This window comes from Emydura macquarii, unplaced genomic scaffold (assembly GCF_026122565.2).
Source record: "Emydura macquarii macquarii isolate MOO-44397 ecotype Brisbane River unplaced genomic scaffold, CSIRO-AGI_Emac_v2 contig_212, whole genome shotgun sequence".
Taxonomy (NCBI): Eukaryota; Metazoa; Chordata; order Testudines; family Chelidae; genus Emydura; species Emydura macquarii.
In genome coordinates, this window is record NW_027130349.1 from 4286615 (window position 1) to 4301966 (window position 15352).

Here is a 15352-nt window from a genome sequence, read left to right on the forward strand (position 1 = left end):
CCTTTCAGCAATATTGTATTTGTATATAAGATGAAGTGACTTAAAAAAAGAGGTGTCTTTTTCTTCTGACGACTTTATATTATTATTTTGGGGGGGGGGGAGGGGAGGAAGGGGTTACATTTGTCTGAGATCTTGTGTCTATTTTTGGATTTAATCATTGTTTGTATTTGTATCTGGATCTGGTATATCATGTCCTCTTTGTAATACAACTTTTTAGAAGACAAATAGATGGTTGGATCAGAGACTGATAGGTGGGAAACCTAGCTCTGTTCCCCACCCTGTAAGTGAGGGGCCTTAGGCAAATCACTTATTTGTGCCTCAGTTTCCCCTGCTATAAAATGGGTATCCTAATTTTAAATGGCTTCGAGCTCATCAAATGAACGATGGTGTAGAACAGAAGTATTATTTATTGTTAAGGTCACTAGGCCATTTAGTTTCAGTAGCCAAAGCCTCCATATCAGGGTCTGGTCTCATCCCCAGCTTGTTCACACTAAGAGCTTTGGGAGCAGGTCGCAGAGATCAGACCCCCCCACCCCCCGTTACCCAGCCTGCCAGGATCTGCTACAGGGGCAGGACAAAGGTCAGCAGAACCGCCCCTTGGGGCAATACCCGTCCCCGTGTGTGTGTGTGTTTGGGGGGGAGGCGTGCCTGGGACAATAGAACCCCTGGCCCAGCTTCTGCGGCTCCCCCGCCCCGCCCCCCGCGGGACACGGCGGGAGGGGCTGTGAGCACCGCCAAGCACATTGGGACTAGGCGCCGCCGCTGGGCGGAGCTTTGCCCCCTCTCGCTTCCCGTTGGGAGGGTCCATCAGCCGGCCTGGGGGAGGGGCAGGGAGAGGGAATCCTCCCGGCTGGGACTGGCGCGCGGGTGAGCCCCGGCCGGTCACGTGCGGGGTGGTTGATTATAAAGGAAATCAGGAGGGCAGCGCGCGAAGCTGTGGGGATTCCTCTTGGTCCTGGAAGGAGAGGTAGCGGTGGCTGCGCGAGGGAGCCTGCCTGCCTGTCTGTCTACAGCGGTGAGCGGGCGGCCGGGGGCTTGCTAGGCGGGGTGCACGGCTGCTGCTGCTGCACCAGTCGCGTCCCAGCCCGTGGCCCTCTCTGGCCCTGCGTGGGCGGGGTGGGGGGCAGCAGAAGATGTTGCATCGCAGCGCTGAGCCCCCTTCGTGCAGGGTGCTGCGGAGCCCGGCGCTGCGCGGAGCTTGGTGAAAGTGGAGGGGCGGGTTGGCTCTGAGGGCCATTTGCTGCCCTCTCCAAGGCGCTGCTTTGGTGAATCCTCCCGGGGGCTCCGCAGAGCAGAGCAAGCGCCTGCCCCCAGCCAGGTGTGCGTGGCTGAATTTCCATCACCGCTGGCTACCTCCAGCCAGCCATCGGGTGCCCAGTTTGCGTAGTTCCGTGGACATCTTTACCAGCTGGAGAGCTGCCCCCAAAGGCTAAGCCTTGTTCCTTTGCAATAGGAAGCATATACCCTCCCCTTCGAATGATTGCAACAGACTGCTGGTTAACAGACTGTTCGTTTATAGTGGCGAGAGAGGATGCGGCACCACGTGAAGCGGTCTTGGTCTGTCAAATCATAAGACTCGCTATCATTAAAAAAAATCTAAACTGGTTACTTGATGGTCAGGCCCTCAGGAATTAGGCAGACTGCTGTGTCGAGCTAGCCCCTGCACTCGCGCGCACACACAAAGTAAAGTGAATGTACAGTTCAAGTGATTCCCTCCCCTCCTCTCCCCTCGCTGTACAGCTCAAACAATAGGGATTACGTGCCTGTTGAGTGGAGAGCTGTAAGGATGGAGGTTGGCAGCTGTTGCTGGTGTTTGAGGCATAACAGTCCATTATCCAGCCTTGAACATGCGTGTGTGTGTTGCAGCTAATGTGATCTGTGAATTTGCTAATCTTCCAAAAATCACCATCTGCAGCCACAGTTCTGAACTTCCTTGCAAGTATACTACCTTCTGCTCTGTCATTAGCCAGCTGGGTGACCTCAAGCAACTCACTTTACTTCTCTGTGCCTCAGTGTACCCATCTGTAAAATGTGATAATGGTATTGACCTTTTTAAAGCCCTTTGAGATCTGATGAAAAGGACTATGTAAGAATTAGGTATTATTTTTGCTGTGATCTTAATTAATTGTGTTAACTGTAGTACAGCTGGTCAGATTCTTGGCTATTCTTTAGAGCAGTGGTTCTCAACCTATTTACCATTCTGGGCCACATTCGCAGCTCTATGTGTTATGTGGGCCTCATCCACACCATATATATATATATAATATATACTACTTGTATGGCCCTGAGGATGTCACATGGGCCTCAGCTGTGTGCTGACTGGACTGTGAATTAAGACCCACTGCTTTCCACTTTCTGCATGGGTTAGTGCTGATGACTTCAGTAGGTAGCACTCTTCCCTTGGAGTCTATCCTGAACGCCAGTACCTTAGGTCAGTGTGCTGACCCTTCTGAGTGAGGAACAATCTTCCAGCAGAGATGTGCAGCATCCTGGTTATGTATGAAAAGAGCACTAGATCTTTGAGAGTATGGATTTCCCTAAATATCCTGGCCAAAGTCCGTGTGATTGCTGTCAAAGAGGTGCCTTGTTCTCACCCAGGTTACTTATGCTTCAGATGTGGATGAAGTAATTTCTATATAGCCTGACAGGTGTGTGGAGACTCAGATTATTCTCAGACTGTGCTATGAAAGTGCATATCTCTGGATTTTAGATCCTTTAATTTGAGACTGAACACATTGTTTGCTATATTTGGACACTTCCAATGTCTCTCCATTGCATTCCTAATAGCAACTGTAGCAGCTCTAGAGCATCTATGTGTTAGACTACTTCTGTTTGTTCTCTATTAAAGCATGGGCAGTAGGTGAGTGCCATCAAATTCTGCAGAACTTTAACTTTCACGTAACTCTCTCTCTCTTCGAAGATTCAGTGGTGTGTGTGTGTGTGTGTGTGTGTGTGTGTGTGTGTGTGTGTGTGTGTGTGTGTGTGTGTGTGTGTGTGTGTGTGTGTATCTACCCACCCAAGTGTAAATCAGTATAATCTGATTTTAGGGTCACTGCCCAATGGTGTAAATGTAAAGCTTCCCATAACTTGTGGTTACTGGGTCAGACCCTTTGTGTGAGAATGGCCAGCTTCCATGCTGCTCATAGTCTTGTCAAGCTGCAGTAGGGTGAAAAACAACCAGATTTTTGTCATCTTCCAATGCTGTCCACAGAGTTCTGAACAGTAGCTGTGAAACAGAAAAGAATCCGGTTGGTGTTCAAACTACATGTAATGCTTCTGGAAAACTCTAAATATCAGTAGGGGCAAGCGCAGGATCACTTCATTGAGGAGGACCCAAAAATGAACTGGGAGGTGGGTGAAGTAGATTTGAGATGTCTCCCTCTCCTACAGGCCTCCTTACTGATGCTATAAAGTAGAAGAAAGCAGTTTGCAGCTGGCAGACAGCCCAAGCCTAGAAAAGGGCTCAAACCAAAAGCATAATTCTTTTCCCCTTCCTATGAGCAGGTGGCTGATATGAGCAATGGCACCCAGATCCAGAATCCATGGTGAGCACCCTGCCTTTCCCAGCAGCTAGAGGGGAATGGGAGAAAAATTTGGTTTCTCACTTGTTGATTGTCCCAGGACAGGGATAGCCATCATTCATATCTATCTGCAGGTACTATGCTTACTCCTCTGGTTATGTGTCTGGTAAAACTTCTAAATCAGGTTTGTGGATAGGATAAGTTAGAAATCTTGTGTTCATAAAGAGACTTGTGTGGGAGAAGACTAGACACACACTTAGTAAGCTGAGAGAAATGCAATGAAGAGGTGTAGGAGCAAGAGTAGGAAACAGGCACTGAAGACAACACAGGGAAAACAAGCCATTCTGTGTCTTAAGAAGAACTACAAAAATAAAACATTTTATAAATAGGAGTGTTTGAGTAGTATTAGATAGAACATTTGATGTGTGCCACTGATCTGTTAAATTTAATCTGACAAATTCTTCCAATATTAACATATAAAACTACTATTGCATTACTCTTTGACAAATACCTTTACTGAATACTGACTACTAGCATTCAAACACTCTTTTGCATTGATGGGCAATATTACAATGAATGATAGTACACAACTGTCTTATTCCTTTAAATTGTTGGTAGTATGATGGGAGTTGTGGACAGGCATAGCTGTTCATACATATTTCACCCTGGCTAGTAGTTTGGTTCTCTGGTTGGTAGGTGTTGCAGTGGCAGGTAGGGGGAACTATTTAAGACTTAATTACAAGTTTTATAATTTACAAATTATTCTTGCTGTGTAAATCCAAATTAAACAAACTATGAATCAGTCCTCCAGTTTTAGCTGGACTTTAGCCTTCAGGTGGCTGGATGGTTTGAGGAATATGGAGCTTTTTCACCACTAAACCACTTGGTGTAGGACTGCAACCTTGGCTACAATGGTGTTAAATAAATTATTGGCCTGTAATATTCGGAGTAGCAATACATAGATTTGCTTCAGACTTTAAGTTGTGCTTTATACCATCTATGTGCCTTGCTGCGTGCAACTTCTAAATGTTAGTCCTTAGCCAGTGCTCTTGTAATAAGAGTTGCTAGTGTAGATAAGAAGCATTGCCTATCTAATTTGAGTATTACAACTGTCTTGCAATGCAGCTCTCTTCAAGGGCATATTAGTATCCCACAGGATGATGCACATAGTGCCATGAAATGTGGGATACGTTTCCAGAAGGTAATGCATTTGCAGTGTCTGTGGGGATAAATGCAAGCAAAATAGGATTGGTGGCATGAACTCCCTGTAATATGACAGGTACACACGGGCCAGTAATAACACTTCACTTTTATGTGGCACAATTCTCCAGTGTAAACAAGACTTAAACTGCCATCATTCAAAGACTTTCTCTGGATGTGAGTGGGCTCAACATTGATGTAAGTAAGTGTGCACATTAAACACCTACTGGCTGGCATTTTGGTGGCTTCAGGAGAGGATTGAATGGAACACAAATTCCCCTTTGTCCCTTAAAAGTGGTCTTTTCAGGTAAGGGATAAGGCAATCAGGTGGAGCATTATACGGAAGTCTTCAGTAGTACTCCTGCCAGGCTGATCTGTAGATTAAGAGAACTTCAGTATCCAGGACTGTCACTGTGGCACTTTCTCACAACTGCTAAACTTGCTGAGGAGGGTTTGGGAAGGACAACACTCTCTCCTTCCATGCCTTCCCTTGCCCTGGGAATTTCAGGGTTGAATTTAAATTCATGATGCCTGTAAGTTTTATTGACTGTTACTCTTTTTGCTCTCATGTTTTCGAATGGGGTGTGTATTCTAAGTCCCTTTTCATAAATTGTTTTGTGGGCATGCATACTAAACTGAATACATTTCTTTAGTTCAGATTTAGCTCAAATCTTAAATTGGAAGAGTGACCACACGCAGATTCACTCAAATGTGTAAAAAATTTCCATATAAATAATCTCTTCAATTACTATGACTAATAAATAGTCATTTCGCATTCTTCTGCACAAGTACATATTTTACACTGGGGCTATAGGTGCTTCAATAATACAAATAAATAATAAAGCTCATTCTAGGAGGAGAAAAAAGCAATTAGATAGTGAAGTACCTGAGTAAACAAATCTTGTTTAGCTTCAGCACAGTATATTTATTGCTCTTCCAGTGTATCGTGTTGCAAGAGCAGAAACTGTTTACTTTGAGATTTTGTTTAAATCTTGATTTACTAACTCTCTGAATTCTAATGTCAGCGTCTCCTAGACAAGTGGTCCTTGCCTGATGGCTGTTATCCACACACTAGGGCACTCCACTTTTACCCCAATCCATAGGGCTCAAGGCCTAACCCGGTTAAGGCACCCCCACCCTTTTCCAATCCGTAGGGCTCCAGGGGGAAAGGCACCTACCCTTACCCAAATCACACTCTAGGGCTCAGGGTCACCCATTCCTAGGCTGTAAGGCTCTGGGTGTAATTCTCTGTGGGTTTGCAGAACCTTACACAGTAATATCCTTATTCTCTATTTATTAGCAATTACCAAAACAGAATACACACGCTAAGCATACAATGCTCACCACTCTCAATAAGGCAGACAAACTTCTCCTGGTGGCCAGTCAGGATTAGATTATCTGGAGATTCCAGTTTCTGCACAGTATGGTTGGTAGGGTGTTGAGATCTACCAGCTCTGATCTTGGGCTGTGTCCTGGAGTTAGGTTCCAAAGAACTTCCTTTTAGACCTCAGTTTATATAGTGAAACTTGAGTCCTGCTTAGCTGTACCTCAACCGATCATTTTAAACTAAAGTACTACAAAACACCAATCCTAGCCCATTATGAAACTGTTCTTTAACCAATCATATCCCACTACCTTAATTGATTTAAATAGTACATGCTTAATTATGCAACAGACAGTAACAATCAAAGAACCAGACAGAAATAATTCAGATAAGTAATAGAGAAGTGGGTGCCATAAAGACAAAACAATAAAAGTGTAGATTTTAGTCACAGCTGTTTTTAAAAAAAAACAAACCCCAAAAGTTGCAGCTTTATTGACCGTCTTCTGCATGCCTGGTTTGATTTTTTCAAAGGAAAAATGCCCCTTTGCTAGGAAAATGCAGCAATGGAGCCAACAGCCCTCCCAAGCCAATTACAAAAGTAAAGGTAAAAAACAGCACTTTGCTACTATTTTACCCCCTGTGAGACTGTGTCCATGTCTCTCCCCTCTTCCCCCCCCACCATCATGGACTTGGAGGGGGCAGAGATGACCCTGGTTTAGGGCAGAGGTTGGAGTATGTAGGGGATCCCTCCCCCTAGGGGGAGCTGGGGTAGAAATACCACCACTCCTGGCTAGGCACAGGGCACAGCAGAGCTGGGAGGCACTTTGCATAGGCCCTACATAAACGGGCCAGGCGCCAGCAGGGACCCCAGCCTCACTAACCATCTCTCAGCAGGAAGGGGAGAGGGAGCTGGGCAGGGCCACAACGGGAGGCAGGGGTCTAGGGCCAGGCTCACTCCTCGTGGTGGAGGGTGAAGGGGTTGTTGTCGGCGCTGCCCTGCAGGTCACAGTACGTGTAGGCCAGGAAGGCCGCCAGCCCCAAAGAGCAGCAGCTGCAGCCAGAGGGGCAGGAAGCGCCAGGAGTCCACCACCACGGCTCCCCCCAGCCCTCCTCAGGGCAGGGGATGGATGGCCTGGCGCCTCCACCTGCAGGAGGGGTGGAGCAGGGGTGGTCCCAGCAAACCTGCTGGTAGGCAACACCGTCCCTCTCGGCCTCTGTCCTGGTCGGGACGTAGGACACTGCCTCTGTGATCGGCTGGCGGGCACTGGTTTCCCACAGGGGACCTGAGGCTGCCCCATAGAGCCAGGAGAAGGAGGAGGAAGATCCTTCATAGGACTCAGTGCCCATGTCATCCCCCAGGTAGCTGCTGCGACCCTCATGACGGAGTGATTCCTTTCCAGACAGAATGCTATCAAAGAAAAGTTTTCTTTAAGCATCTTAAGATCTGTTTCTTTATCTGATGGTGCTAGATACTATTAGGACGGTATCACTTTCTTAACAGCCTGATATTCCATTGTCTTGAAGTAGTTTCAGGAGAATGAAGATGTGACTACCTGCTACTTAGCTTATGGTGGCTGCCTCTCCTAATATAGCCGCTACTGCTTAGCCCAAGAACAATGTCTAACCTTTGCCAGAAAAACAAGGCCTCAGACCTTACATGGCTCCACAGCTTTCCTGGTTCTCAAACAGGTCTTGTAACACCACTGTTGGCTGTTAGCAGAGTGCTGATCAAAAGAGCACCAACTTTGGTGCTGCATAAACAGAGGAGTGCTGAGCAAATGGAGCATTTACGGGGTTCCCTTTCAAGTAGTCTGAAAGCAGGGAAAGGGAAGATGTAGTGTCAAATGTTGCGACTCTGCTGTTCCACTTTATGTTGAAAGTGCTCTGCAATGTCTGCATACTGTCAGCAAGCGATGTTGGCAAATGATGCAATGTTGTGATATAAACGTTACAATGGAATGTTCCTCTGACTTTAAATGGATTGAGTCTTCCGGAAGAACAGACTTAGTTTTGGGCAGGTGGCTTTCCTGCTCTTTCATTCTGCTGACTTCTCCATAAGAGATTTCCCTCCTTATGGCTGTCTCCTCTTAGCTTCCCACTGCATTCTGGGAGCGACCAGGAAAGGCATCACGTTCCATACGTGGAAAAGCAGTGTTCCAGGTTAATTGGTCATACTTCACTCATATTTTCTTGACTTAAAATAAGGTTTTTTGTTCATTCTCTGTCATGGTTTGGGTATTCCTAATATACTTGTCCACTGTTACTTGTGTAAGTACCTGTTCTCTGTGTTTGGCAGATTTGTGTCTGTGGCACAACTCATAGTCTGGTGTGATGGAATTGATAAATTGTCTGTATTTGACTGGCATATGCTTGAGTTCCTGGCCTGTAGAAAGTCAATTTTGTAACTCAGTTTCTAGTATTATGGGTGTTGCACAACTAGCATGTGTTTAATGGATACAGAAACTCTGCAGCTGTATTAGTTCTCAAAGACAAAGTAAAGAATGCCACCTTACTGAAGAGGTCTCTTTCAAGAAAGACTGGTTCCAAGGGCTGAAGATAACCAGAAACCTGTTAGTCAAAGATAGACATAAAAGATGAGGAATGGCTGAGTCCCGATAGCAAGGTCCAGTGGCAATGTCTTTCCAAGAAGACAAGCTATGCACCAATTCATCCTTGCAATCCCAGCCTCCTGGGATTTCAGTCTGGTTGCTCTTCCTGGACTCTGCTTGGGAGAGGTGGATGCTCAATCGTCCATGCTGGCTTTTGGCGAGGAGGCTTTTGATTAAACCTAAAGATTCCTCCTTCCCCCTCAGGTGTTCCTCTCCCCCCTTCAAAACCAGAATCTTTGGGAGGCTTACCTCTGCTACTGCATGTTTCCCCAGCTTCTTAGGGTGGTGCAAGGTGTGTGGTTTTACTTTCACAGTTTATCCTCCACTCTCCTAGCCTTCCTCTTTCTGGATCCTTCCCCATGGGTGGCTCCCATGCTCCAGGCAAAGGGGAATGTCTTCTCTGGCTATGGTCCTCTATTGCTGTCCCTCCTCTTTGGCTGGTGCAGTGAGAGCTTCCTCCTGTTTCAATCTACTCTGAACACTGCTTACAAAACTCTGAATAACTGCTGTGTAACTGATCAGTCCTGTTGGCTTTCCCAAGCAGCAAAGTGCAATTATGAGAAGTAGCAGAACTGCTGGAAAACTAATGATGAATTGTAAATTCAGTTAACACATGGAAATCTCTTTGCAACCATAGAGGCAAAAAGTTTCACTTAATGCAAGGATTGCCTATGCTGAATCCTGCAGAAGCAAAACCTTCATGTGTCTAGTGGACTTGTCAAGACCTGGCTTCTATCCTTTGCCAACCTGTTAGTCTGCTGATACTCTTGGCAACAGTAACTTACTGCACATTGCAAAAGAACAGCTCTTTATGGGCTATTTTATAGAAGCTGCTCCCTGACTCTTTTCAAAGGAGTCACACTTCACTTATGATTTGCGGATGTCTTGCAGGTAGTTTTGAGTTGTGCTTGAGGCAGTTTGTTGTAAACAGTAAGCCAGAAACACATTTTCCTGTATCTAATTCATGGGATGTGTGCATGTGACGACAGCAGATACACAAGATTTAGTCTATATAAGAACAAAAAGGCAACAATAAGAGAGGAACTTGAGCAAATGATACTGTCACTTGCCTACACAATTGCGTAAATTCTTCCATTGGGTTAGCATCATGCTATTGTCACTTTTGGGGTCCTAAGAGTACAAACAGTAGAACCTCAGTTACGAACACCAGAGTTACAAACTGACTGGTCAACCACACACTTCATTTGGAACCGAAGTACTTAATCAGGCAGCAGCAGAAACCCCTTCCCCCCCTCAAAAAAAAAAAAAAAAATCAAATTCAGTACAGTACTGTGTTAAATGTAAACTACCAAAAAAAAAGTGCAAGTTTAAAAAAATATATATTTGACAAGGTAAGATAACTTTCTGTGCTTCTTTCATTTAAGTGAAAGATGGTTAAAAGCAGAATTTTTCTTCTATATAGTAAAGTTTCAAAGCTGTATTAAGTTAATGTTCAATTGTAAACTTTTGAAAACAGCTGTAACATTTTGTTTAGAGTAAGGAACATTTCAGAGTTGCAAACAACCTCCATTCCCCAGGTGTTTGTACCTCTGATGTTCTACTGTACAACAGTCAGACAATCTTAGTAATAGAAGACCCTCTAAAATAGAACCCAACAGTGCTGAGCAGTCTCAATTTTAGTTCACCTTACACTGATGTGCCTTATTAAAATAAAGGATTAAATCTCTTGTGGATGCTTATTTCAATGGCTCATCCTTCCTGTCACCTCAGGCAGCCAATGGACAGTTGGAATTTCCATGCAGTCTCCCCACAAAGGCTAACTGGCTCTGTTCTCCAGTTGATTTCCATTGCTAAAAGGCCTCCTATTAACCCCCAGCCAAGCACTCAGACTAAACAGTATAAACTACTTTTGTTATCTCAAAGCCCTAAGGGGTGGATGAAGGAAAAAGAGGAAAAGTAATTGATGACATCTGTGGCAATGGTGTTCTTAGCTCAATAGCGAGATATCTGAACTGAAAGTGGCCAGTAAGTCTGTCATCTAGACCTTATCAGTGTGGTCTGTAGTATTCTAAATATTTGTATCCCAAGCAAAATGAACCTACGTGAGTACATAGCCAAATACTGTATAAATTATGGTTTGAGTACATAACATTCTTTGCTTGATTAATGCAGGTGTAGGGGGGCCAAAAAATAACTTGACAACTTATGATAATTGCCCTGTGAAGGAAGCTTTATAAATTTAAATGTGAGTAGCTGGATGAGAAGGAAAACGGCAATAAATGGTGAAGTGAATTAAAATGGAGGTGTAACTGCTTGGTGTAAATTATGCAAAAGTTACAATATATCCTGTTTTAACTTAGCATTAAGTTATGCTTAGGTTATAACTTTTTTGTCTGAGGTGGGGGAGGGAGGAGAGAGAATGATGCTATAACAACTAATAGTCTGTATTTCTAATCTAATAGAGATGAGCACAGAAGCAGAACAGCAGCTTCTCCATGATGCTAGAAATGGAAAATGTGAAGAGGTTAGACAACTATTGGAAACCATGGACAAAGGAGAAGTAGTTGTTGACATCAACTGCAAAGGTTAGTATGGCTAACTCTTCAAACAAGAGCCTAGTTAACTTAAAAGGTTATAAATCTTAAATGATGTAGTGGCCCCTTATTTTACTGTAGAAGGTAAAACCACAAACTCTAACACTGCAGGAAAGTATTTTTGTGTGCATGTATGTTGGATTGTATATTGTTTCTTGGCTTCAGTGTGGAAGTGAGTGGTGCCAGTGCTTCCAGTGATGGACAAGCCCTAAATAGTCTTGAACGTGTTATGTTATGCTGTAACTGCTTGTCTGTATCTAGTATTTTTTAATCTTTGTAATACAGCACACCCCAAGTCAATACTTCACTTATATCTCATATATAGACTTACCTCTCAAGTGTGATATCTGTAGAAGTTGGAGGTAAGTGTAGAACTATAGAACTTGGGCAGAGTAAGCGGGACTCTAGAATGGGAGGGGGTGGGGAAGAGGGTAAATAGCTGATGTTAATGTAGCGTTAACATTATAGTAGGGTCTGGAGACCTCAACTGGGACTAGGTGCCCCATTGTGTTATACATTGTACAGACGTATAAGTCAGTTTCTACCTCAACAGTTTATGGTCTCATTGGATGAGACAAAGGCTGGAAGAGTAAATGGAGGCTTCAGAGAAGTGAAGTGATTGACATGACCATAGTCACACAGCAAGTCTCTTGCCGTGCTAGCAATAAAAGCCAGATATCTTGAGTGCTTTGTCCCCTGCACCATGTTGCCTCTCCTCTCTATTAATGAGCCATGGATGCTTCACTTATTAATGGCTCCACCTGTAAAATATCTAACAAAGAGCTAATCTCCAAAAAGAGAATATTCATTTGTTCCACCCTCTCCTGGGTGGGAAGAGGGGAATAACAAATGGCTTAAATAACAGGGTTTTTTGTTTTAAGACTAGTGGCAGGATAAAAGCGAAGCTCTCTTAAAGAAGGATCTTGCGTCTAATTCAAGCAAACAGTATAGGTGTAAGTTTTCATTGTACATAAACAAATGGACTACTAAGCATAAAGGTTCTTGCCTCAGTTGGATTTATCATAACAAGTGTACAGACATACCACGACTCAGCTACTCATTATGAATTAACTTTCTCTTTTATAGTCATGTATCTGTCCACTATTGACATGGTAGTCTTACTTATTTTCAGGTGTGAACATTGAGACTGATGCAATATTGTTAAAAAAATTTTACATGCTTACCTTATTTTTGGAATTAAAATGTGGGACAAAAACAAAGTAGGCCCTGCAAAGTCTGCAGCAAACTCCACCTTAGGAGAAGGGTTGGAAAAATGAAATATTTATAGTTACCCTTGAACAGACAGTAGTAGCTGGGCCAGCAACCCCTCTTTGATATACCAATGTGTATCAACCCTTCTCTTGAAGGACCTGCTTCAGGATGGTTCAGGTACCATATTAGTTCAGTCCCTGGTCTCTGCAGAGATTGTCAATACCATCATTCCAAGTGGGGCCGCTTCTGTGAAGTGCACACTTGTTCCATTGGAAATGGACTGAGAGATCAGCTTATTTTTTTCATAGGCTAATCAACATCCATTGGCCAGTAAACATCCTGGCACCTATATCTAATATCAAGCTCTAGACACTGCTGATCTATTAAAAACTTCCCTGCCTTATATAACTTCCTGTCTAAAACAGGAGATGGAGAAGGGATACAACTTTAACTTCTGATCCAATGCTCTTTTTTCCTATCAACTTGATCTGTAATAATGCTTTCCTTTCATGGTTTGACTCCTTAAACTTCTTCCACACTCCCTCCAAGTACTCATTGCCTCTGTTTATTTCAACAAAATGATCTCCGTGTAAATGAGAAAGTGTTGCTGACATTCGTGGCCTGTACAGAAATTCATTGTTCAGTTATTGCCTTTCCATTTGCCTATGTTTCTACTTTCCTTTTAGCTACTGTGTAGCTGCTGTAGTGACTTGCACAAAATGCAAACAGGAAGGATGATCTATTTTGAATTGTGGCTTATAAGAAATTATTAGAAGTAATGTTTCTGTTAAAACTTCAAAGGAATTGATGACCAGGAGAGCTTGGGTTTTCCGTTCTAGGGTTTGTTTTCCTCTTGACACCTTGTAATGTCTGCTCCTCTTGTAAAAACAGAGGTTTAATATGCAGGTGTGGCAGCCTTGGGATTATCATCTTAACTCTGTCTTCATTGTTGCCCACCTGCGTGCTCTGCTAAACCACCTCATAACCAGGTGGGCTACATGTTACTAAGCAGCCTCTACATGTCACTAAACAATTGAAATGGCTGATGAAAACATTGCTGACCTACCTCAGTTCTGGTATCATATTGCTGACTTCACTGGAGTTGCAACAGCTTTCACTCAGTGAATTTGGCTCACTCTTCTGTGAAGCAGTTTTATCCATGCTATAATGGCATAACTCTTCAGATGAGTGCAGCATGACACTCCAAGGCCATTTGTGCTAGCTTCCTTATTATTTTACATGCAACCATTACAATAGAGAAAACTATAGTAACTCAAGCAAGAGCTTTCAGATACTAAATTTAAAGGGCTCAAAAAATGCTGCACAATAGCCATAGGTTTTTAGTAAGTTTACTTATGGGAGGCTTATTTGATAGAGAAGTGACAAATTACTTAGCTTTTATAATAGTGCTAAGAATCCCCTTCCCTTATTCTGTACAAATCCCTCAGTAGGATGTCAATATTCCATAAAGCTACACTAAAAACTACATGAACGCCAAGCTTCTTTTTGTAGTCTGTTTCAGACTTTAGAACAGACAACAGGCTATTTCCCCAAACCATCACTTCTGGAGTATGAAGTGCTTCTCTCTCATACTCACTCTCTAACCCACATGTGAGTAGGCAGGCAGGACTTAATAACCAGAACAAATTGAACTGGCAAAGGGAACTCTAACTGGAGGCAGTGCAGTTCTTCAAAAGACGCACAAAACAAGGAGCCTGTTAACCAAATGGTTCTGCGTGAGGTTGAGCTGGGGAAATAATCTCAAATCGCCTTCATTTGAGAGGAGACTGGACAATACTTTTCTCTTATATGGCAATAGGAGCTGTAGAGATACAAGGAGGAGAGTGAGTTCCAGGTTCATCTGTTTCAGGGTCTTGTCACAGGAGTCCTAACGCAATTTGAGTTGGAGTGTCTAGTTGCTGCTGCGGCATCACAGCTTCTTGGATAAAGGGGTTGATGATGCATCTTTCCTCCAGATTGCTGGAGGTGGGATGGGAAACAATCCTGTCATTGCGTTTGAAGCTCTCTGCTGATTACTTGAGTGCTTGGTAGCTTCCTCATGCATCAGACTTCCAGGAAACAGAGGGGTAGACAAGAACTGCTCCAGGCTTCCTCCTTGTGCTCTTGAAGACCAGTTATGAAGCTTTGGATGAATGCCTCTAAGCTCTCTCATGAAGAGAGAAAGTGAATGTTCCATCCTTGGAGAGGGGAGCTCAGCTGTTAGGTGGTGTGCTTTTGCTGTCTTGCTGACATTTTTGGGCACCTGTGACAAGCAAAAGGTGACTGTAAAGCACTGGGGGGAAGCTACCCTTGTGTTCTGAATGTAAACTGGCTGCACGTCACAACATAATTATCTCACTTCAGTGCTATTGCGAGAAAGGGAGCTTGCCTCATTACAGAGCAATACACAAAGTCTGCGTTCGGTGAGCAGCTTTTAAATTCAGTTCTCTAGCAATAAAGCAGTTCAGAAAATGTTGTAATGGCAAAACATTTTGACATACCTGCAAGATAGTCATTTTTTTGACTAGATCTCTTTAACAGCTTCATTAAGAACCTGTGGTGTAATTTTTCATACACCAAGCTCTGAAGGAAATAGCTGTGAAACGTTAGTTGTGGTTATTTAGATGTGTGACCATACTGCTCATGTTTGTCATCAGCTTTGCACATTTATGCAGAGAGGAATACCATACTCCCACTAAATGTGGGGACAGTGGAGTGCTTCTTGAAATATCTTGGATGAGTGTATTCTCCAGTTAAACTGGGCCAAGACAGCTTATAAAGGAATGGCTCTTCAGTAGAACTGGCAGGAACATATCTAACAAAAACTAGAAGTTGGCAGCACAAGAAACCTCATTTGAATTGCTAGGAGGAGTTAGTGTTTCAGTGTTTGAAAGCAGTTGGTCTGATATCCTTGGCCATTATCATTAATGT

The 15352-nt window shown here is 43.7% G+C and overlaps 1 protein-coding gene across 5 annotated transcripts in view; it reads left to right on the forward strand.

The window, feature by feature from the left end:
- Positions 1–869: 869 nt before the first annotated feature.
- Positions 870–15352, forward strand: part of OSBPL1A (oxysterol binding protein like 1A) — a 137672-nt gene continuing 123189 nt past the window's right edge. For 4 of the 5 annotated variants that reach the window (XM_067546477.1, XM_067546491.1, XM_067546486.1 and 1 more), the window contains exons 1-2: positions 870–1015; positions 11078–11200. In XM_067546477.1, coding sequence (XP_067402578.1) covers positions 11080–11200 — 121 coding nt within the window. In that variant the 5' untranslated portion in view covers positions 870–1015; positions 11078–11079. Of the gene's footprint in view, positions 1016–11077; positions 11201–15352 lie in introns of those variants that run through there. The other variant, XM_067546501.1, reaches the window with a different exon arrangement.